Source organism: Syngnathoides biaculeatus, chromosome 7 (assembly GCF_019802595.1).
Source record: "Syngnathoides biaculeatus isolate LvHL_M chromosome 7, ASM1980259v1, whole genome shotgun sequence".
Classification (NCBI taxonomy): domain Eukaryota; kingdom Metazoa; phylum Chordata; class Actinopteri; order Syngnathiformes; family Syngnathidae; genus Syngnathoides; species Syngnathoides biaculeatus.
The window spans coordinates 22,903,646-22,928,759 of record NC_084646.1 but is presented as its reverse complement, the minus strand read 5'-3'; the positions used below and the strand labels follow the sequence as shown (position 1 = coordinate 22,928,759).

Below are 25,114 nucleotides of genomic sequence, written 5' to 3'. Positions count from 1 at the left end.
CTGATACAGCAATTGGTTGTGTTGTGGTTCTCTTGCAGGAGCTGATTTTTCCAAAACTTTTGCACCAAGTGAAAAGCAAACAACAAAAGGAATCAATGAAATTACAAATATCGATTATTATTATGAAGCTCAATACATGTACATGCTGTACTGATGCAGCCAAGTAGTAGCTGGTTGGGTCTTGCTCGATAACGCTGAAAGTAAAAGTAACCGTTGTGAAAGAACATGTCATACAACGTGGCATTTTTAATTAGAAGTGACAACTGCATGTTGCATTGCTGTTTGCCTGTGATTCAAATCGCAGAAAAACTGGGAGCCCACAATTGACCACTCATGAAAACTAATTAGAAAATCGCGTATACTGTTCTGTTGCGGTCAGTTGAGGTGAGTTTGGTCATAAGTCCGCTGGAACTTGACCCATAAGAACAAGTCATTTGAAGAAGTGGTGAGGCAAAAAGTGGGGGGTCATAAAAAAGCTATTGTGTGGTGGTTTTGCACACCTCTTCTATTTCTTCTAGATTCCCTTTTTCCATCCACTTGTCTTTCACGCCACTAGACATTTGTTTTGCTGTGTTGGCTCACCTTGCCATTTGCTTTTATCCTTGTTTGTTGTGTTTCCTCCAACTTGTGTTACCATTCCATCATCTCTGCCTTTTGTGTCTTTGCCGTCCCACTTGTTTCCAATAAACAGGAGGGTTTAAAGTCTTGTTTGTTGAAAAACACATCATTTAGGGGATTGAATGTGTCAGAAGGAGCTATCGTGACATCTGGCAAAAAATAACACCATCCCTTCCTCCATAATTCCCCAACAAGATCACAGGACTCACTGCTTAACCTTGCTTTGTCCAATGATTGTGGACATTTCCTGATATAAGTAAGGGGAGAAAAGAAGGAGGTTGGAAGTGAAGGATGGATGGAGGAAGCGAGGCAGAAATAAAAATGGACTTCCCAGCTGCGTCCACAAACCCTTTGGGCAAATACACTCCAAAATTTTTCCTTGTCTGTTTTCTTTTGCCAAAGGTTTCACTGAAAGAATGACATGTATCGCTCACTATCACTCCATACAACCGTATGATGTAAAAGATCCAATACAAGAGTTACAAGAGAGGTCCTCATTTAACTATTAGGCTCTCCCCCCAAAAACAATAATTTCAAAATTTCCCAGTCTACTAACATCGCTCATATACGTAATTGTATTTTTAAAAAAATGTGTGAAAAGAAAAAGGACATTTTAAACAACATTTTCAAAATACTCCTGTGGCATTTTTCTTTTCTTTTCTTTTTTCCCCCATTTTTTCTTGTTTATTTTTTGTCGGTCATTTGAGATCTGATACAGCTTTTGTCTTGAAAGTTTGCAAAAATTTTTTTTGTCTTTTGGCCTTCCATTCCCCCCTTTTTTTCCAGACTCCCATTGTGCCTCTGGACACCTGAGTGTGCAAAATTGTACTTGCACTTTGTTAGATCGTTATACACCCTAAGCGGTCCCCCCTTCCCTCCAAAAAAAAAATGCTTTTTTTTCCATTAAAACACTTCAGATTTGTTCAAAGCTACCAAACTTTAAACGCTGTTTTTATTCTTTGAATTAGTGAGTTTTTAGTTTGTTTGTATATGCACTGATAATAACAGGAGTGATGATTGGGCATCATTTACGCCACATTTTCACGTACCTTTGTAAAAGTTTGATTCTTGGAGTCCTTTCCATTTATTGAGCCTCATTGACTTGTTCTGACTCCAAGTTGCAGTCCCTGCCTTCCCAACAATCACAAAGTAATATAATCTCCCAAGTGCAAGAAATGATGTCAGTGTGTTTGTGGAAACAAAATATTCCCACAGACAACATTTGATCTCCTGTGTGACTATAAATTGTATAGTCATACAGTCATAGTGTGGGCCTCAGAACATCGCACTCACAGTAAACTCCTCTTAAATCAGCGTGGAGACGCTGTAAAATGTCATATCGAGTGGTGTTTGGAACATGCCATAAAACACAGCACAGAGTAGTATACCAGTTTTACAATATGGGCGATGGAGCATTCTTAAATGGCTTTTTCCTCTGCATGTTACCGCTGAATAACAGTCGTGCTTTAGCGGCTGACTTCGGGTAAGAGGCAGGGTGCACCCTGAACTGGTCGCCAGCCAATCGCAGGGCAAATATAAGTGAATAACCATTAACACCTGCATTCACATCTACAGGCGATTTAGAGTTATCTTTTTACCCACCATGCATGTTTTGGGGATGTGAGAGTACTGGAGAAAACCACCACTGGAGTTGTGTGGTGTAGTGTCAGGCAATAACAGATTTTGTGTATTTATACAGACACTTCATTCAATGTAAAGATTGACCCTGTTACACAGGCAAGGGGAGAACATGCAAACTCTACAAAACTGAGGTCAGATATGTGAGGCAGATGTGCTAACCAATCGTCCACCCTGCCGCCAGAGACCTACTACTTGTCACAAATTGTCCACTTTTAACTTCAGGGCTCCAGACTTTGACTGGTCACATTTTGCCTAAAGTTTGACACAGTCGTAGCACTCTTCCCTCTTATTTTTTACGTGTCTGAGCAAACACACTTAGCCGATGAGCGCCCCCTTTGGCCACTGTGAGCAACGTCAGACGGATGCACTGTGGTCAATCAGTATCATCCATTGAAGTTACATGGCTCATTAAAAGGTTCAGATTACATTCCCATTAGAACATTTTTAAGAACAATTTTGTGTTTTTGAACAATGACACTGAAAATGTCAAGAAACAAAAAAATACATTGCCTACTAAACCAAGCCAACTATGAAATATAAATTTTAAATGTCGCTTCCAACTTTGTTTCATTTATTTGTTATTAACACAATGATATGCTCATCTGTCTTTCTTGGCATAAAACTGAATTATTGCTTACAGAATATGTTCAGCAATGCATGTTGAAAGCTGAATGATGCTCCCAAACAGTGTTAAGGTTAATTTTATGTTGCCTCCTCTATTTAAGATACAGAATTAACATTTTGTGCACTGTATTGTCTGTGCTTTCATCCTTGATCAGGCTGTGCCAAGATGGAATTTTAACAATATACACCATCTTATCTTGTACTTTCTACTTTGGCTTCAGACCTGACCTTCTTAACCAAAAAAGAGAAAATGTCATCAAGTTTCACCATTTTTTCTTCCATTATTCACATATTCTGATATTCATTAGAGCAACAGAATTTCTTTCTTTTTTTTATTAACCTTTACCATTATTATCGAGAGTAAATGTAAGCAGCATGTCTAACTCTTTGCTCTATGTTGCCTAGACTAAAGCACTGGTGGTGGGCCGTATATGTAATTATGAGTGTACCCCTTTAAGAGTGGAGGTGGGCGGGGTCAGGTAAAGTACTAAGTAGAGTGTGTGGCCGAGCAGAAGCTCATTGCAAGAGGCAGTGTGCTAACGTGTTATATATAAAAAAAAAAAAGAGGTCATACTGCACTTCACTGCGCTCGATCAGTTTTCATCTGTGCTGACAGTGCGTGACAAGTGCGCAAATCTGCAGTTGCGCAGTTTAGAGGGAACATTGAGTCAGAGTAAATTTTTCATGTACTCTACTAGGAAAATTTGCCAAGTTTTTCTGTCACTGACAAACATCTGCTCCGGACTTCCAGTTGTGGGTGTTAATGCACAAATGAGGTGATTTGTCAACCAACGTTAAAGACATAAGAGGAAGGCAGGCAGTGAATGACCACTGTGATTGGCTAATGTGTGAAAATAAGCATGTCTTGAAGTTATTGGGCAAATGTACAGGTTTCAAATTGTTCTTCTGCACAGTGAAAAATCGCGAGGAGGACTGTCGGCGTTTCCTTTCTCCCCAATAATCTTAGTGTTCTGCAAACAGACAAATCTTGATAATGAATCTGGTTCACCAGGAAATTCTGTCTTCAGAATGATGGGCTCCATATTATCAGAATTACAGTGAAAACAAGAGGAGATGTGAATATTTCTTTGCAAGTGAATTTACAGTGCTTAAGGTTAAGCCCTGAACTTTGTGTGGTATCTGATGAATGTATTAATCGTCCTTGAAAATGCTACTGGATTTCATAATAGTTTATTCCTTTATACCAGTACCCGGATTATGATTTGGTACCAGTTGCTGTTATCTGTAAAGCTTAATTCCAATGGGATGTGTCGTTCCTGGTTTTCACAGTGGCAATGTTTCCAAAAGTCATGGTGTTGGAATGGCGAGGTCAATGCTAAATAACCAATTTATTTGAATCAAATGTAAAATGCAGCAATTTTATCCAAAAGTAAACACTACAATACACCGACTGAGGATAGACCCTCCTTGTACTCAACAGTGTTGCCATTATTGTGTTCCAATGCTGGGTACCTTTGTGAGGGCACATTTCCCCCTCCAAAAAAAGGTCAAAGCCGTGATGGAGGTTTTTTTTTTTTTCTTCACATTGGCTTAGCTTCAGACATCATAACATCTCGTTTCAAAGTACTCTATACACTGTGAACCCTGAATAGATGAAAGGACAGATAAGTGTTTAAGTTTATCCAAGTTTCCTGTTTGAGTTCCTTGGACTGCAGACGACTTTTCTCCTCTCCTCTCTGCTTCACTTTACACACAACATTACACTTCATTGAAGTAGCAGAGACATTTTGGCCCTGTTTATAATGGCTGTGATAAGAATGAGAAACATTGCTATGGTTGGAAGTAACGCAAAGACACACACATACACAAATAAATAAATGTGAAACTTAGTCATTTATTCATATCAGTGGAAAGAAACAAAATGATGCAATCAGACTGCAAGACGTGTGTGCAGAGCATACGGACATGCACACGCACAACAGGTGTGTTACATGACAACAGGGCTACAACCAAATTACCAGCTGTACAAACTCTCGATACGACATCCGGTTGGAAATCACATGCATGCCCTGACAGATACACGCACACACACACACACCACACACACACACACACACACACACACACACCACACACACACACACACACACGCACACGCACAACACACACACAAACGGAATTTTATTCATTTGACTTATTGACCTCCTTTTATTGGACCGTCTGTATGAATGATAATGGCTTCCTGACCATGCAATCAACTCATATTTCCAGTTTCTTATCATTCCAGTCCACCTCTTGGGAGTTTTGGAACTGCCTCTGCCATTATTAATGAGTCTGAAATAGGTTTTGTACCTCTTTTCTCTCACCACTTGTCTTTTCCTCCAACTGCTTGGGTCAGTGCCCTAGCCTCTTTTTACAATCCCACAATTGGACAGCAATGATGGGAAAGTGCTGAAGAGTTTAGTTCCAGACAGAATCATTTTTTTTTCTCACTTCAACCTTGAAACAATTTTGTCTTTCTCCACTCCAACTTTCATCCAAGTATAAAAGCTACAGATATAGATGAGCCGTCACGTTTTCTGGATAAGGCGAAAGCATCATCTCTTTTGATTGCCAACTATGACCGTTTGGCTAATTTTTCAAGGTCAAAGTTTACCAGTGTATCAGTTGCCTGAAACAAACTCTGGGCTGGTTCGGAATTGGCCTCTCTACAATATGTGTTAAATAAAAACCTGACGGACAAGACATGGATGTTACATGGCGGTCTGGAAAGCATTTAGGATTAACAAAATGTGAACAAGAAAAAAATATTTTCCCATGTTGGATTGTTTTCTTGTCCTATGACACCTGACCTCATGCTCCGAAGTGTCCACTGAATTCACATCTAGTATGTCCAAATAGGACTACACTTCACTTCAGAAAAGTGTCCCCAACAATCAAATCCACATACTGTATGAACAAAAAAGTAAGATAGTAAAATGACATGGAGGACATGTTCTGTAGTTTTTTTTTTTTTTAAATTGTAAATCCATCCATGTTCTACAGCGCAACCCTTAATAGACCATACCAGGGAGGCTGAGGAGTGTGACCCTCCTTGTATATGGAAAACACTCTCCATCCCCTTTTTTAAAAAGGTGGACCACTACCTCAGTCTGCCCATCCAGAGGCACTGTCCTCAATGTGTAAGCAATAATTGCAGAGGTGTGTTAACCAAGACAGCACCACAACATCCAGAGCATTTAGGAACTCCAGGTGAATCTTATCCACTCCCGGGGCCTTGCCAACAAGGATCTGTTTGACCACCTCGGTGACCTCAATCCCAGAGATAGGAGAGCCCGCCTCAGAGACCCCAGAGTCTTTTTCCTTATGGGAAGGCATGTCAGTGGAATTAAGGAGGCAAGATGGCAAGAAAGCAGAGCAGAAGTAAGACCTGAGGAGATGAAACAGAAAAATGGTTGTGCTGAGTGTATTATCGCCGCAATGATGTGAAGCAGGAGGGACATCACAGCGACTGCCATGGAGAAAACTTGAGACGGACGATAAATCGAAATCCAGCTTGCTAGAACATGTCTTTATGTGCACATATGCAGTGACATGTCACAAGAGGCCTGGATTGGTAAAACAGAGTGTCAGTCAATCTATGCCTGCGATTGACATATTGAATGCGACGAGATGGATGACGGGTTTTTTTTTGCACGCATTCGCGATCGACCATAACTCGACTGGTAGATAGTGATCGCCCCATTAGGCACTCTCGGTGAAGATTATGTCACGTAGGAGAACCACAGCAATTTATTGTTTTGAACAAAAAGCTTTCAATATCATTAGTCATTTTCATGTTTAATTATCCTGCATTTCACCCCAAGGTGTTTTGCAAATGACCTGAACTATGGGGGTGTCAATTAAAACATTTAAATTTTTGCATTTGAGATTAAGCCACACTTTTTTTTCATTTTCTATGCCATTTATTAGCAGACACTCAAAGTTAGTTTGTATAGCAGTTAGAGCATCCTATATTAAAAGAACTCAAAGTCAGAGACCAAAATGTCAAAAATATTGTAATTGTCCCCATTGCCTCCAACTGAGACCAGTTCCTCAATGAAAGAGTCACGCATACATTGTCAGACAATACAAGGAGCATACAGTGGTGAACCGAAACTACCTGTACTGTTTGATGGGATTACCGTGTCAGCCCTGTAACTGACAGCCGATCAGTGCTTGTTGTAAACCTTGCACCGAGTCAGTTGGGAGGGGTTTCAACTTCCACATGACCTTGAACAGGATAAGTATGAAAGAACATGAATCGCTGAAACTTTTGTTTTCAAATAAAATCCTACTAAAGCCTCATGAGAACTGTCACGACCCAACGGAACGGAAGTAGGACCCAAATGCAGGATTCGGGAGTTGCAAGGTAGTTCGGGGAAAAACGTTTATTATTAGAAGGTCGGGGCAGGCAGTCAGGTGCAGCAGCGGTAGTTGGGACGTCGGGCGAAGAGAGCAGGTCAGCGGGCAGGCAGGAGTCGGTACACGGGAGATCGATCAAGGCAGGCAGAAGTGTCAAAGGAGTCAGGCTTACGGGGTCGGTCGGAGAACAGGCGAAGGTCGGTACACACGGGTTGACAATCAGGGATACGAGAGTGCTACAACGGGACATGAACCTCAACGATCTGGCCGAGCACCGGTCGTCATCGGGGTCCTATATATACACGGGATAATCAGCCCGCATGAGGCGCAGGTGTGTTCCTCCCAATTAGCGTGACCGCGCGGGCACCCGCAAAGCCCGGGCTGGAGCGGCAGGATCATGACAGAACAAGCTCAGTAGCGTATGAAGACCTTGGGAAGATTAAATAGAGGCCAAAGCGCAGGCAGGAATTCCACTGCTGTGGACGAAAGTGGACAAAGACAAGGTGGCTGAGAACTCGAACGCTGCATTAGCCTTTGCTCACGTTGACCTACTTTTTCCCCGTTGTTTTCTTTCTTTCCGCGCCTCCTATACATCCTTCTCACACGGTATGTGATTACTTTTCATGGGGCACCAGGAACAGCCATGGCAATCAGTCTGTTAACTGTACTCGGCGCCACACTAATTTATCTCTCCATCTCTTTCTGTGGGTCACACCGGAGCAGACCGCCCTCTTTTCTCCATGTCACTAACCAAACTCCTGACCGTACAGTCTCACCTTGATATCCCCCTGCGTCAATCTCGTTATTTTAAAATGTAACTTGTTTACTCTGGTTGTAATTTCTCTTTTAAGGGGCTCCATGCGATTGAAAGGAAGAACATTTTGTATTGTTAAAAACATGTTTTTTTCTTTGCTTTCGTTATCTGCACTGTCAATGCTATTGTCTCCGGGTAAAACAAATATGCACATCCATCTGACATTTGTCTAATGGAGAGCATGCTTCGCATGAGGCATGTTACCATGAGTGTGTACAGTTTTGCACTCAAATGAAAATGGATTGTCCCATCGTGGCATTCAACTAAGGAGTGAATGATTGTCACGAGGCCAATATAACTTTCTGTTGTTATCTAATTATTGCTACCACTTTTGGGGTGTTTATATATCCAGTGCAGGGCTGTAGTTGTCTGGCAGTGGCTAACCTTTGCTGTCATGAGTCAAGTTAAGCTGCTACCCGCACTTGTACTTTTTTTGTTAGTTCTTGCTAAAAGCTGCTACTTGTAAATGTTTTTTTGTTTTGTTTGCGGTCCAGTCATTGATGCAAAGTGATTTAAAACAATAAAAGTGAAGATTAGCTTCATGGTGAATTGGTCATGCTGTTGAAGTCATAGTGTGATGTATTGCTGAAGATCAGTGACTCAAATCTTAGTATCTCCTAAATTAATCCTTCTCCGCAGCCCCAGATGTGGTCAATGGGATGACTCAGAATGTTATCATAATTCAATCAAATGTCCGCGATTAACCAATCATTTCTGCTCTCACCACAACAGACTACAGGACTGGGCCGTGTTTCACGCAGGTGAACAACCAGATGTGTCAGGGCCAGCTCAGTGGAATCGTGTGCACCAAGACACTATGCTGCGCCACCATTGGCAGAGCATGGGGACACCCCTGCGAACAGTGCCCCGCCCAGCCCCACCCGTGCAGACGAGGCTTCATCCCTAACATCCGGACCGGAGCATGCCAAGGTCAGATAATTACCTTTGCTAATGTTCTTCACCGCGGCAAACATTACTCATGATGTCATCACCTCGACTAAACACCCCGCAACATGTCTAGGTCAGTGTCAACAAATCGGAGGCCTGTTTACATGTACCGGACGCGTATTTCGTGGGAAAAGGCATGTTTACATATCTGTAGGAGTGTCCCAGTTTCTGTAACTGTATCTTTTTTTTCAAAATGGAAAAAAAAAATCATTTGGAGTCATAAAGATCTGGAACAGACAAAAGATAGAGAAGTCAAACTCCCAACAAAAGGTCAGCTAGTTATACAAAGTATAGAATGTGAAGAAAAAAATCTGACAAAGAAATTGGGCTTTAGCAAAGTTTGATGCAACATAATCAGTTCTAATTCCAGTGGAAGCTTTGTTGAACAAAATCAAACATTCCCAAATGAAGTAATGGAAATATAGTGAGAGGGGGTGGCACAGAGCATCTGCCTCACAGTTTGTATGTTCTCCCCATGTATGAGTGGGTTTATACAGACACTCCGGTTTCCTCCCACATCCCAAAAAACATGCAATGATTGGAGACTCTAAATTGCCCCAATGTGTGATTGTGAGTGTGATGGTTGTCTGTCTGTATGTGCCCTGTGATTGGCTGGCAACCTATTCAGTGTGCACCCCACCTCCTGCCCAAAGATAATTGGGATAGGCTCCAGCACTCCCACGATCATGATTTTCTGAGCCGCTTATCCTCACAAGTGCTGGAGCCTATCCCAGCTATCGTCGGGTAGGAGGAGGGGGAAAAATTGGCTGAACGACAGCTTTTAGCTCCAAAAAAAGTCTCTCACTCTGACCTCAAGCCACCACCGTAATTTTTTTTAGTCAAATGAGCAGAGTCATCAAATCTTTGTACAGGATTTTTTTGGTATCACTTTATGAGCTTTAACTAGCATCAAATAAGATAACCACTGTGAAAGAAAATCAACGAGATAACTTTTTAATAATAATTGACGGAAAAGTGATGGACGGATGAACAAAGATGAAGTTTTATTGTTTTGAATGTGAGCTGCCTTGTAATATACTGTATGTATTCCTCTTGTATTATTGAGGCTGGTCCATCTTTTGGAATTTTGCCAAAAAGTCACAAAAAAAGCAAGAAATCCATTGTGTGTGTGAGTCTTGAGACATGTTTTTCATAAAAATCCCAGTTTGATTTCTCTTTACCAGTGTACCGTTATTTGACTTTAAAGTTTCTATTTTACGTAATCTTTTGCTAGAAAATTGAATATAAAAGTCATTAAGCATAAACAAGTCATGTGTCTAAATCACCTAAAAGTTTATTTCATCACATGGTATTAAAGTTTAGGAAAGTTTCAGCCCGCCGGGAATTATATACACAGAAGTATACGTGTCATCCAAATATCAGCTTGTATGCAGCTGTAGGTTAAACACATCCTCGTTTATTGCGCTTAATATCTATGCTGATGTCACCAAATTACCAGAGAGCCTTGAATGACGACCTGCTGGAACCACTACAAAGTGCACGTGAGCATGAATCCAAATGTAAGGAGTGCACTCCAGGCCCCATCGCAGTGTTGGCGGCGACATGCTTTCTTTGTGTCTCGTACTCAAGAGCAGGCAGCGTTGTTTTCAAGTGGAGCAGAGGTTGAATGTCTTCCGGAGATTGAAAACAGCCTCTTTTAGAGTCTTACTGCTGCACGTGCTCAAAGCTCTTGGGACTCTGAAGGGTGTCGAGGGGGAAATAAATCCACTTGGTGAAAATGTGTATGCACGCCGTTACCTTCATTTCCCGAGTAGCACCGCCAACTGACCTATCATCAATACTGGGAAAAGTGACTCACTGTGAATTCTGGGAAAACTTTACATTTAACAAAGTTGTTTCCTGTTCAAACAAGCTCATCTTCCTGGAAGTTATGACTCATTCTGCAGTCACTCCCACTGTGTAATCTTTTAATACGTCTACAAAAATCTGACAAATGGCCACCACTTTGTGGATTTATATTTGATATGCTCTCTTTTGCTGGTAGATGTGGACGAGTGTCAAGCAGTACCAGGTCTTTGTGCCGGAGGTAACTGCATCAACACCGTGGGATCTTATGAGTGTAAATGTCCCGCTGGCCACCGTCAGAGCGAAACTAGCCATAAATGTGAAGGTGAGTCTGGTCTTAATAAGTGTAATTATAGAATTGGAAATGATCAATTTCAAATCAGCAGAATATTAATCAGAATACCCCTCCTGGAAGCTGTCACTTTATTGTGGTGGAGGGGTTTGTGTGTCCCAATGATCCCAGGGGCTATGTTGTCGGGGACTTCACGCCCCTGCCAGGGTCCCCCTAGATAAACAGGTTTTAGACCTGCCCGGAGAAAACCCACGCAGGCAAGGGGAAAACATTTAAACTCCACACATGCAGTGTCGGGATTAGAACCCCAGTCCTCAGAACTGTGAGGCCAACGCTCTAACCAGTTGCACCGCAGTGTTTTAACGAAAACATTTTGATATAGATATTTTTTCTAGTAACCAAAAAACACATTCGATCAGATTTCTGAGTTTTTTCCCAGAAGTCCCATGACACAACCTGCCACTCTTGAATGAAAATTAATTTTCGTTCAAAGGCACCAGAAGGACCGTTCTCAATAAGTGTACCTAATCATGTGGCCGGACGAGTGAAAGTAGTCATACATTTTCTAAAATACTGTAGTAGAGCTGAAATGGTTAACAAAACATTTAGAAACAAAAGGACAATTCTGATTATATATTATCAGTCTGTAAGGATTTTCACGGTCTGAGTAGAAACGTTCAGCAGGGGTCCATTTGGGTCGGCTCTTCATGTTTCTGCCTTTCTAAGCACAATCTGAGATCCTGACTGAGGCTTTAAGGCAATTTAGATAAAGTGCAGTTAAGATGTAAGATGTGGGTGTCTGATTGTTTTTGGCTCAAAAGGCACCTGGTTTTTATGGTCTGCTTTCACTTGAGTCTACACTTAACAGTTCTGCCAACCAGCTGTTGGTTTCTGAACAAAGGAACACTTTCGGTTTGTTTAAGTTACACTCACTCTCAGCTTCTTTAATGCCCTCGTATTTAGATGAGATAAATGGATTCATAATGGCTAGTTTAAATATTTTCTGTTACATACTTTAATTACAAGCACCAACCATACAGATTACACCTTCAAAGAAGAGGAGTTGCTGTAGAGTTATGACATTGCAACTATAATCGTTTTCAAATTTTGAAATTTTGAAAAGATGTGGGTATCGTTTTTTTTCTTTTGTATTTTGTTGTTTTTGGTCTATTTGTGAGAGAAGACTTTCGACTTTACTTTAGAGTTGTGTAGACTAGCAAAAAAAATAAATAAATCAAATGAAGTCGGGCATCTTTTACTCACTCGAATAATAAGGATAACGAAAAAGTCCTCCTCCAAATAATTCATTATTGAGTGATAAAGTTACGCAAGTTCTGAGGAACTGGCGATTAACTTCTGATTTGTTTATTTTTAATATAGCACGCTAACATCAAATTACATTTTGCAGATGCAGAATGACACAGAGTTTGTGTCTGAATGTCCACATGGATTTTGTTTCGGCTGAAATGTAGACGTTTGTAGACACACACAAATGATGGCACATGTTCTTTTTCGTTGCCCATTCCTCCATTTTCCATCCATCCAGACGCATTCACTCGTTCAAGATACCTCAGTGGGATAAATTAAGATGTTAGTTGCATTTAGAGTCTAGCTCATGGCTGGATGGCTTAGTTAATGAATGAAAATGTTTACCTGAATACTTTTCCTCCTAGTATACAGTCCTGAAAAATGCACTAACACACAATTGTACTGGGAAAACATATAATGATACAGAAACCATTTGAACCACACAGCACTAAAGCTTTAATTATGCCCCACAGCGGTGGAGTAATTGCACATGCATAAAAATATGTGGCACACACCATAAAAATCTGATACAGCGTGGAACCCAAAGTGAGTTTGGGTTTCCCCTCACGACGCAACAAGAACCATTCAAGCCCAATCCCCCAGTGAATAATAATAAGTTAATGGGGTTGTTATAAAGGATACCGCACATACCTAGGTGGGCCAACTCAGCGCTGTGCTTTGGTACACTTAGGGGTCATTGGCGTATCATTTGGGATTTATTGAGTTCTTCTCTCCCATTATATGGAAATATAAATGAATTAGCAGCTTTATGTTGACAGAATCTCATGTTTGCAGCTCAAATCCCATTTAAAGAATAAAGACGTAATTGCTTGGATGACTTCATGCACCGATCGTCGCCAGGAATAAATGAGTGATCATTTGGTTGTGTGGAACAATATTCCATGTTCGTGGAGTATGTCCTCTCAATAATTCCAAAGTAATATATTCAAGAGAGATGCACAATATGATACCATCTTTCCATGAAAATGAAAAAATGTTATTCACAATTTACTGTCCTGTTTCCTTTATCATTATAGTAAGAATAATTTCAATATCTTCTAACAGAATTACTTCATAAGATAAACTTCGGGGATGAGTAGTCGGGTTTCCACAAAAACACTAGACTGCCCTATTGCGTATGTGCTTGAATTGATTAATCCTGCTCAAATGAGAAAATCTGGAGTATAACATAAGAGCTGTATCAAAAATTCTGCCTCTGTAAAGATAATATTCTCACCTTTAACTAAAATGTCATCATAACAATATGTGTATTGAATTCTTATTTAAATATCATTTTAAAAAGATTTTAAAAAATTGTGGATGTGTCTATCAGTGGTGTTTATTGATTATTGTTTAAAATCAAATTGAAGTGTTTGTTGTAATGTTGGTTTTCAATTGCAATACATGTACTGTGGATATGATTTTGTGTGTGTGTTCATAATATAGCTCCTCATTTTCCAAATGCTGATTACTCATCACCATGCACACCAGAATGGACATGTGATGATCTCCTGTAAATAAATGTGTTCCAGATATTGATGAATGTAGCACCATCCCCGGCGTGTGTGATGGCGGTGAGTGTACCAACACGGCTGGTAGTTACGTGTGCACGTGCCCACGAGGTTACATCTCCAGCACGGATGGCTCCAGATGTGTGGGTGAGTGCCGCCAAATGTCCGGACAGCATTCGCGTGCTTTTCCCTTTCGTTAGTTGGCTCGTGTATCTGAATGTGCATGGGTGCACATTTGCAGCGGACAAACATACTTTGATGTACCTTTTGGCCTCCACAGCATGAATTTATACATGGTGAGCCATCAATACACAGCATACCTCACTGATGCGCCCAATGAAACTTTACCAGGTGTTAATGTGCTGTATTCTTGAAGTTTATCCCAGGAAACCGACCAGGTGTTTACTTATAAGATTAAGTCCAGGAAAGAAATTAATACATTTCATGTTATGCAAAACCTGTTTACGATGAAAGAAAAATGTTTTTGTTTTTATTTTTGGTTTCTGCGTGAGAAGCCGTATTTGTCAAATTTTCAGACGATTGCTGGTGTGGAAGGAAATTTGTTAAAAACATATGTAAATGACTTATAAAATACATCAGGAAGTCTGCTCTTTAGTCTGTATGGACAAATAATATGCAACAATTTGTAGTTCAGAGATACGTAGTTATTGGGTCTGCTTGAAATAGCCTTTCCATTTTTTTTTTTTTTTTTTTATTAATAAGACCAAGCTCAACGTCAAAATAAAGATACCTTCCCTAGTTATACGGTGGCTGACAGGGACAAATGTGCTGTAGACCAAAAGTGCTGCAAGATTTAAAAACAAAATGAAAATGATGCAATCAACAGAAAAAAAAACAGCAAATGAAAAATTCTGCAAGATAAAAACACTGCAATCACAAAAACAGCAAAAACAAAATGCTTCAGTAACAGGAAGCAACTGCAAAATGAAATGCTACAAACACAAAAAAAACATGCACGTCCTAAAACAACTAAAGCAAGGAAATGGACATCTGGTCAGAGCCCCATTAAATGTGTACCACGAGTCCTTTGCTAAGTCCTGAGTAAATATATTATTAGCTATAACTGTCACACCTGTGAAAATGGTCATGACGACAACAATATTCATGACGGCAGCACAGCGCTGCATGCTTCGGTTTCCACAAGATGTTTACATAAATGTATTTAATGACATTCTATGATATCAGTATTCAGTGCATGATTTTGATTTCTGGTGGTCTCCTTCAGAGTATCAGATTAATAAGATTTGAAGGGGAAACAGTGGAGAGGAATAGGAATCAAAAGCAATTGGTGATGCAGTACTAAAAGTTTTGCCTGGAGACAGACAGGTAATAATTAATTTTATAAAAATCGGAATATATATACAAGATTCTTTCTAAAAAAGTTTTTGACATGATTTAGTGATGTGCCAGCAATCTTTTGCTCCCATACAGCATGACTACCGCTGTACGATATCGCTTGTTATTTTCCAGACAAACAAGAGTGAGCCTTCTCTGCCTCAGTTCAACGGTCAAGTACCAAGAATTCCCCTTAATCCGACGCACAGGAATAAAAATCCCCATATATGTCCACTTGTGTTTGGTCACAAGGTGCCTTGTGAGTCATAACCTTAACTTGAGCGTGTGAGAACTTATTTAAAATCAACACAAATTATGTGAATGAAAAGGGCTAAAGGGAGTTATTGAAGAGAGACTGTAGATTTTTTTAAAAATATAACACTGTACAGGGGAAAGGCTGAATGGTAGTTCCTCCTTTAATTTTGCATTCTATTTCTCCAAAATGTATCCATATTCTTCATGGTTAATTTTTTCCCCTCTGTTCTCTGAGTTGCTGCCCAACCTCACATCTTTTAGTTGATGGTTTGCTTCTCCTCAGCCTTTTGGAGGGAGAGAAGGGAAAAAAAAGAGCAATAACAAATACAACAGGTGCCAGACGCAATCCCCGTACATCCTTCCTAGGCTTTTGTCTCACTTCCAAATTGAACCAGACAAGACACGGAGGAGACATATAAAGGAAGCCAGACCCGCCAACGTATCCGTTTGATATCGTCTTGGAATATTCCGAGCCCGTAATCTCAGGTCACACCTCCATCTTGGCCTGAGCTCAACATCGACTTGAATGGGGAGAAATACGCCACGAGCTATTCTGCATTGGGCCTCATAGACTGACAGTGTTACAGAAAAATAAAATAAAGAATGTATCAGTAAAACTTTCATTTTTGATAAGAACTTTACAAATGCACAAAACCACTCATTGTACAATATAGGAGACTGATTTGTGCAAGACCAGGGCAAGTAAGCATACCGGTACTTGCCCATGTTAAGGCTGTATTTAACTCATGAACTTTCGAATCAAAACATTTTGGAAAAGTAGATAGTCATGGTAGAAACAGTCCCCCTCATTCATATGGATGTACAATAACACTTACATTTTCATGAGAGTGCCACCAAGGGCGCACCACCACAATCTGGGTTCGCTTACGTAAATTCAATGAATTAGACCCAACACACTAATATTTTGGTCACGAGGGAAAATTATTCGAGGGCGGTAGTGAGGGAGGACGAATTTTGCCGATCAGAAAGGACTCGCCGGCAGGACAATCTTTCAAAATATCTGCACTTCAATTTCCTAAAACCCAGGGGTGCTCCATACTCAAGACCCTGGGAAAAACTTCCCATTTGTCCTGCAACACCTGTGAGGACAAGTGAAAGTAGATGCATAGATGGATGGAAGGAGTTATCATAATCAGTCGTCTGTGACATACACTCATCAAAATACCCCCAAAATGAATAATTCATCGAATTCCCATTTTGTGGTTGTTGGTGCCCAACAATTATTTTTCTCCAAATAAATAAGGCAGAGGCTCAGCTGGAAAGCGTTGGCCTCACAGTTCTGAGGACCTGGGTTCAATCCCAGCACTCCCTGTGTGAAGTTTGCATGTTCTCCCCCTGCCTGCGTGGGTTTCCTCCGGGCACATCCCTAAAACATGCAACATTAATTGGACACTCTAAATTGCCCCTAGGTGTAATTGTGAGTGCGTCTGTTTTACTCCATGTGCCCTGTGATTGGCTGGCAACCAGCACTCCCGCAACCCTCGTGAGGATAAGCGGCAAAGAAAAGGGATGGATGGTAAAAGGCCAATTGCAGAGTTTATGACTGCTGTTTGGAGGCAAAGTGACTGGGTCTGCTGGATGTTTTGCATTGATGCTACATTAGAGGAAGTCAGTGGCGGCGGTCAGGAGGACGTGGCAGGAATCAGAGCGTCATGCCCAGTCACACAGTGGAAGTCAGGATAAAAGATCTGTCCACTCAGTTGGGCTCTGTAAACATCGCTCTTCAAATGAAAGTATATGCTGGTCTCGTGGCACAACACTAAGGCAGAAACCACCATCTGGTTCTAATTATATTTCTTTGTCATCCTCATCAGCAAATCCCATCGAAGTCCTCCAGCTCGTTGAGTCCTATGGGATCTTAATGGGTTTGAACTCAAGTGTCGCGTTTGTGCACATTATGCATATCTGTATATCAAGTGTGTGAGTGCGTGTGTGTGTAGACGTCATGAATTCCCACACACCGCAGAGCCCCACTAATGTTCTGATCTAATTGGCAAGAATTGCTCCACATGGAACTGATTAATTCCAGACTGCTTACTCATTAGTGAGATAATCGAGATGTGGGGCCCGTAACACGCACCCTCCCCCCCCCCTCCAATAATGCTTAGCTTTCTCTTTCGTTGACAGACACACACATACTTTAATGAATGAATGGTGCTTTCATGCTAATCAAGTGATTTCCAGGTAATAGCCTCATTCCCCTCAATCTCTCTCTCAACTTACACATGCTCCTCGAACTTCTGCCCCAATGACCTTGACCTGTCAAACTGTTACAAATAAGAACCCTCTCCTTTTTTGGGGGGGACGCCCCCTCAGATGCTCGCAGTTAGTCGAGACCCGAGGCACTCTTTCCCCACTGCCGACCCATAAAATAACTTCCTCCCCAACCACCCTGGAGGGTGCAGAGCATCCTCTGCCTTACGGCTGCTGTTTTCAGAGCAGTTATTACCTGCGACCTTTTCATGAGAGCAATACAGTTGCATGACGGGGAAAAATGAACTTGTTTTATTAGCTAACGTATAACAACACAGTCCCTCCTAATTGAAGAGTGCAGTCTTTTGGATCTCTGACCACACCTGCTACCAATGTTGTTGTTCTGTTCACTCCAGACGTCCTTTTGTACACCTGTAATGTTAACCATCATATCCTTGCATCATTATGCAACTTGGTGTACTGTATAATCCTCTTGTATATATTGCCTTATAAAAGTATAAACTGAAAGTATATACTGTATTTTAAGTATATTCTTTAAAGTGCACCTGCACCATCTGATAAAATCTGGCATTGATTCATACTGAGAAACTATGGCAACTATTTCAGACTTAAAGATGGCTTCTAAATACTTTGCACATGTTTGAAGATAGTTGCTGAAAATTTACAGATTAACAACTCTATAGTACTTAGTTTTGGAGATAAAGCATTAAACGGTGTTTCACCATTTCAGTATCCCTGATGTTTTCGGGGCTTGGGTTAAAGGGGGGTTCAGTGACATGCTTGGGCCCTGCCATAAGTCGCACCTTCTCCGATACATCATCTTGTAAATGTTTAGTTTGCATTAGCCATCTAATTATAAAATAATTCCATGTTTTGTAATTGGGGTCAATTTCTTTAATCAGCAAAAGACTTTTTTCAGCAGTTCTCATTGAGCCATATGAACTCTGCTTAGCAACAACTGACCAAATGTGTGTGAAGGAAAAATAAATCCATTGTCTCGTGCTACGTTGGTGCCCCTGGTAGACAGCAAAACATTGAGATCATTTGTTAACTGTTACATTTAACTTCAAATGTTCTTCTGTTTGAACTCGAAAGGAAATTGTACTGGTAATTTCAGAAAAAAATGTGAGACCACGTTTACGGTCTTATGTGTCATATTGCCAACGAAATTCTTTCCCATTGCAGACCAGCGTGGGGGAACATGTTTCTCTGCACTGGCTAATGGCCGCTGTGCTGCTGAGCTGACGGGTCAGTACACCAAGATGCAATGTTGCTGCGACACCGGCCGCTGTTGGGCTTTGGGACAGATTCCTGAGATGTGCCCTGTGAGGGGGTCTGGTGAGTGTAAACCCACATTAACATAGAGTAAATCTTAAACTTTCAAGAACAGTTAATGTTTTTTACATTATGCTGAATATGGAACGTTTATGCAACTGATTGTAAATAGGCTGAAAGTAAAACGTCACTCAGTAGATCACAGCCCTTCACCAAGGTTGACATTTTGGGTGGAGTTTTGACAATTAATTTGCACGATACAGAAAGCGATATGCATCAAAAGGGAATATTTTTTTCCGTTTCTTGTTTTTACCAACACCTCCATATAGTTTCATGGAAATTTTTATTTGAGAAGGTCTTGATGCAAGAAACAATTGCAATGGAAAACATTACCCCTTGCCTAGATGACGTAATGTAGCACAGCAAAATCAGACAGATTGAAGCAAAAAGCAATTTCATGAATTCAGACTGATAGCATTCATGTTTTCAGTAAAAATGTAACAAGTCCACTTTGTGTGAGACCATCATTTTTGTGTTGTTGTGTATAATATTACAGTATTTACCTTCTCTCTCCTTTTATCTCACAGATGAGTTCCGTCGTTTATGTATTGTCGGCGTTCCTCAGGGACACGGCCTCCCCAATGGCTACCCCAACGGATACTTCCCCAACACCAATGGCAACTACGGACACAAGTTTCCCAGCATTTCCAATGGGAATGGGGGCAATGGCGGTGGGGGTTTTGGAGGAAACGGCGGAAGTTTCAGCAGCAATGGCGGAAGTTTCGGGGGGAACGGAGGCAGCTTTGGTGGGAACGGAGGGGGACTTATGACCCATCACCAAATAGGTGGGTGAGACTGAGCACCAGTCAATCACTTGGTGATTGTTAATGGGACATTGAGTAAGAAGGACTTCACCCCACACACTTTACTCAGACGTCTGCTGTGTGAGGTATTACATTAAAAATGACCTAATTTAATTTAGCATGTGGGTTCTTTGAAAATGGTTTGACAATTTAGGCACCATTTAGAAAAAAAATGATTTACTATGTATTTTGTCTTATGTTTTCACAAAAGACAGGTAATAATCGATTGTACGAATCAATAGTACACTTTTTATGAGCCATTTTATTAGCCACTATTAACTATTAGCTAATATTTTGGTGTATTCGAGCCAGCCCTGTTACAAATAATCAGGCACACAACAAAAGAGCTATTTTTTTAAAAAAAAGAAACGTGGTTGTTTTGTTTTTTAACAGTTAATAATGAAAGTTACCTTTTCATTTCATTTTTTTTTCTCCAACAACATTTCTCTAACAAGGTTTGGACTGGACAGAGTTGAAAATCAATGCTAATGTTCATGCTAGCTCTTTTAGCTGCTGAACGAAGTGGTCAAGAACAAACCTAGCCATATAATAAAAAAATATACATGTAATACATGTAAACATACATACATGTAAATACATCATATGTATTTTTATGATAATATGAGTTAAAGGGTTGCATTAGTTTGAGTGACTCACTCCACTACAGCTAAAAACATGGGTCACCATTCATCCATTTTCCGAACCACTTATCCTCACAAGGGTCGCGGGAGTGCTGGAGCCTATCCCAGCTGTCAACGGGCAGGAGGCGGCGTAAGCCATGAATTGGTTGCCAGCCAATCGCAGGGCACATAGAGAGAAACAGTCGCGCTCCCAGTCACACTGAGGGGCAATTTAGAGTGGGCAAATAATGTTGCATGTTTTTGGGATGTGGGAGGAAACCGGAGTGCCCGGAGAAAACCTACACCGCCATGGGGCGAACAAGCAAACTCCATCCAGGATGGAATTCAAACCCTTGGCCTCCAGATGGCCCCTGCCAAAAAGGTGGGTTACATAGGTTATGAAATGTGAAATTATCTTACATTTACCTAGTCATTTACCTTGCTGATATTTATTTATACCCGTGTAGCTGTATATGTTATAGTCGTGTAGCTCATTTTTTTCTCTTTCTCAATGGCTTTAATAACAGGGCTGTGTTGTTGTTGAGACAGTATGATAACTACTATTTAAAACATGTCTGTGTTTAAAAAAATGCTTAAACAAGTACAAGGAATATCACCAGAACAAACAGTTTACAGTGTATAATTTTAGTTGTTTCATTTCAGAAGTGAGTTGTTCATTAAAAAGGAAGGCCTATATAAATATTTGAGGAATCCCATTTACTTTCACGTTGTATTTTAGGTGGCATGGTGTATGACTGGTTGGAGCGTCTGCCTCTTAATTGTGAGGACTGGGGTTAACATCCTAGCTTCGCCTGTGCGAAGTTTGCATTTTCTCCCCGTGCCTGCGTGTCTTTTCTCCAGGCACTCCGGTTTCCTCTCACATCCCAAAAACATGCAACATTAATTGGAGACTCTAAATTGCCCCTACGTGTGATCGTGAGTGTGAGTGTTGTTTGTTTCTATGTGCCCAGCAATTGGCTGGCAACCAGGGTCTACCCTGGCTCCTGCCCGATGACAACTGGGATAGGCTCCGGCACTCCCGTGACCCTTGTGAAAATAAGTGGTTAAGAAAATGGATGGATGGAAGTTATATGTTGTTTTAGGACAGCTATAAATTACACAATGTTTCTGTTTTATGCATGGATTGTTTGGAAATGTCATGAAGGAGACATCAAATGTGCTCCAATTCTGGAATTACCCATGATTTTTTTTTTTGTGTGTGATTTTTTTTTTTTTTAATCTCTCTTGTCAGGCACCGTTACTGTGAACGACACCATTGATATCTGCAAGCACTTTACCAATCTGTGTCTGAATGGACGATGCATTCCCACACCCACAAGCTACCGCTGCGAGTGCAATATGGGGTACAAGCAGGATGGACGAGGGGAATGTATTGGTAAGAAATCTGCCCATACCCATTTCCCCCCCGACACACACACAACCCTCCAACTGTCCATGCATAGTGTTAAAAAAAACAGCATTGTACTGCCACCTTGTGACAGTTTTTGTAACTTAACAGATCATGCGTCCATGGACCTGAGCATCAACTGGAAACAACTGGAAATCAGTGATTTAGTTTGCTTTATGTTTTCATTTTAGACGTGGATGAATGTGTGAGTAATCCATGCATCAATGGTGACTGTGTCAACACACCCGGTTCATACCACTGCAAGTGTCATGAGGGCTACCAGGGAACACCCACCAAGCAAGCTTGTATTGGTATGTCAGGGAAAAAAAAGGTTTTAGGCTCTTCATTATTAATGAACTATTTTATTTCTCCTGTGTAGATATTGATGAGTGCATCGTCAACGGGGTGATGTGTCGCAATGGCCGTTGCGTCAACACTGAGGGAAGCTTCCAGTGTATTTGCAATGCTGGCTTTGAACTCACATCTGATGGCAAGAATTGCATTGGTAAGGACACAGACTGCTTATTTTAGGTTAAACTAAGCACCAACTCAGACCATAGAAGCCCATTCTGTAAAATATTGGGTTGGAATCAGACGAGAAAGTTGAACTTTAGAGTTGGATGAAAATGTACAGTACTGTATGTGGATATTTCGAACCCTTTTACTTATATAGTGAGTTTTCCTAGCATGTGATATTTTCATTTCACCGTAGGGAAATTATTAAAGGCTAGTTCTTTGTCTGGTTAACTTTGTGGTCTTCTTCTCTTTTCAGATCATGATGAATGTGCTACCACCAATATGTGTCTTAACGGTATGTGCATCAATGAGGACGGTAGCTTTAAGTGCATCTGCAAGCCTGGCTTTGCCCTTGCACCCAATGGACGCTACTGCACTGGTATGTTTATTTATTTTGAGACTGTACTTGCATAATTTGGTTCTGGTCCAAATTTAAATCCTTAAATGGATGATGCTATTGAGATTCATAAGTTCAGTCCAGTTCAGAATTAAACACTTTCTGCTTCACATGCACTGGCCAGCACCAACATTTTGTACACATTAATAAGATGGGAAATGCAACAGGAAGTAACTAGAAAGCAGTGGTGGCAGTGCAGAATACACATTTGTCACACATGTCACCCAGAACAGTTGAAAATTAATATTTTATCTAAGAAGTGACAGCAACACAAAATTAAGACAATAAAACTTATCATAGCCACCAAAGATGCTGATTGTATTGTATTCTGGTTTTACATTGGAACCAATGTTTTCTATAACTAAATTGTAGAAAAACTGAAGCAATTTTTCCCAAACAAAATAATGGAAATTCAAAACATTTGTTCCAGACACACAAAAATATCAAGATAAAGATATTTTTTGTCACTTTTTTGGTCATTTTCTTTAGCTCCATCGGGCTTACTGAAGAGTTGCACTAAATAAATAAACACACACAAATATAACTTGCAGTATGTTTCAGATAAACAAGGAGTGTGATGCACACACAACCAGAAAAGAGACAATTGTGCACGATGAGTCTAGGAAGTTAGTGGCCAAGCCACACGGGCACATGAATGTGTTTGGTGCGGACTATTTTCATTTTTGCAAAAACCAAGCTTTTGCATGAAAACTGAGAGTTAGTCATAAAATAAATCTTTAAAAAAACATATACAAACTCGAGGACATACTAAAAATGAGGTTCCACTGTTTCTGTGTGCAGCTCGTCCGTGCAAATTGCTCCAGATTAATTTTGCTAGTGGAAACTGAGCTGCTCTAACCAACCAATCTGGATGAAAAATTAGGCAAATTTGAAATCTGAGTGTTTCAAGAAACAGTCCCATTGCAAGTGTAGTTTAATGGAGCAATCAGACATTCACCCCACACATTGTTTTTGATGTTCTCCCTCCTATAGACATCGACGAGTGTCTGACACCAGGAATTTGCATGAACGGCCGCTGCATCAACTCAGAGGGCTCCTTCCGCTGCGAGTGCCCGCCGGGTTTGGCTATTGATGTAGATGGGAGAGTGTGTGTGGACACCCACATGAGGACCACCTGTTACGGTGACATAAAGATGGGGACGTGCTCACGGCCCTTTCCAGGCGCCGTGACTAAATCAGAGTGCTGTTGTGCCAATCCTGAACATGGATTTGGAGAACCTTGCTACCCCTGTCCCTCGCGAAACTCAGGTTGTATCTCTTAATTTAACTCGATAGTTCATATACTATCCAATTTTAACGGTGTTCATGCTCTTTCAGCTGAGTTCCAGGCTGTTTGCAGTAGTGGTATCGGGATCACTGCCGATGGCAGAGGTCAGTATTGTGGCCATCAGTGCTGCTACGAAACATCCCTTCTGCTATTATAAAATATTTTTTGTAAACTTGCTTTCAGACATCAATGAGTGCGCCCTGGACCCAGACATTTGTCAGAACGGAATTTGTGAGAATCTGAGAGGAAGCTACCGCTGTATCTGTAACATCGGCTATGAGTCAGACACCAGTGGCAAAAATTGCGTTGGTGAGTTAGTTTAAAAAAACAATACACTACTGTAATGATAAAACGTTGAAGTGAGACCTGGTAGACTGGATTTCCCCCCTGAGATGAGGTATGTATATTTTCAAATTCTGCATAAATGTCAATATTTTGCTCAAATAATTTGTACATTTCTCACCTTCATCTTCAAATGAGATTTGTAGTCCAGTAGTGGTACTATAGCAAATAAAAATCCTCTGCTGGAAACTTTACTAGGTACATTGGCACATTACTGGCACATTCTAAAAGGATCTAATACACGAAAAACAGCAAATATTCTGATTTTACATGACATTACACTGCCAGACAATTGTTAATTCAATCATGTTTTCACTACTGTTTAGTTTGCAGTGATGTGCAACTATACTGCATCATGCAGAGAAATGTTTCAGTTTGTCCTCCTCCTTAAGCTAAAGATTGGAGCCGCGGTTATTAGGAACAGCACTGAGTATAAACATTATATAACATAATATTTTAAAATGTACAATTGAAGTTGTCAAGGTCAATTCTTTTGATGCAGAACATTTATGGAATGTTTTCAGAATGTGTCAGTGTTCCTAATATAATTTGTGGCAAATGTATATTGAAAAATACAGAAATAGAAGTGCAAAGTCCACTCATCATACCGCATACAGTATGAAGTAGAAATA

At 40.6% G+C, this 25,114-nt stretch overlaps 1 protein-coding gene across 1 annotated transcript in view; it reads left to right on the top strand.

Annotated features, from left to right (window-relative positions):
- The window catches only part of fbn2b (fibrillin 2b), an 81,129-nt gene that overhangs the window by 28,634 nt on the left and 27,381 nt on the right, over positions 1–25,114 (top strand). The window contains exons 7-18 of the mRNA XM_061825612.1: positions 8,795–8,992; positions 11,016–11,141; positions 13,949–14,074; positions 18,959–19,111; positions 19,636–19,893; positions 21,784–21,927; positions 22,131–22,250; positions 22,319–22,444; positions 22,712–22,834; positions 23,846–24,121; positions 24,191–24,244; positions 24,324–24,449. Of these exons, the coding sequence (XP_061681596.1) occupies positions 8,795–8,992; positions 11,016–11,141; positions 13,949–14,074; positions 18,959–19,111; positions 19,636–19,893; positions 21,784–21,927; positions 22,131–22,250; positions 22,319–22,444; positions 22,712–22,834; positions 23,846–24,121; positions 24,191–24,244; positions 24,324–24,449 (1,830 nt within the window). The remainder of the gene's footprint in view (positions 1–8,794; positions 8,993–11,015; positions 11,142–13,948; positions 14,075–18,958; positions 19,112–19,635; positions 19,894–21,783; positions 21,928–22,130; positions 22,251–22,318; positions 22,445–22,711; positions 22,835–23,845; positions 24,122–24,190; positions 24,245–24,323; positions 24,450–25,114) is intronic.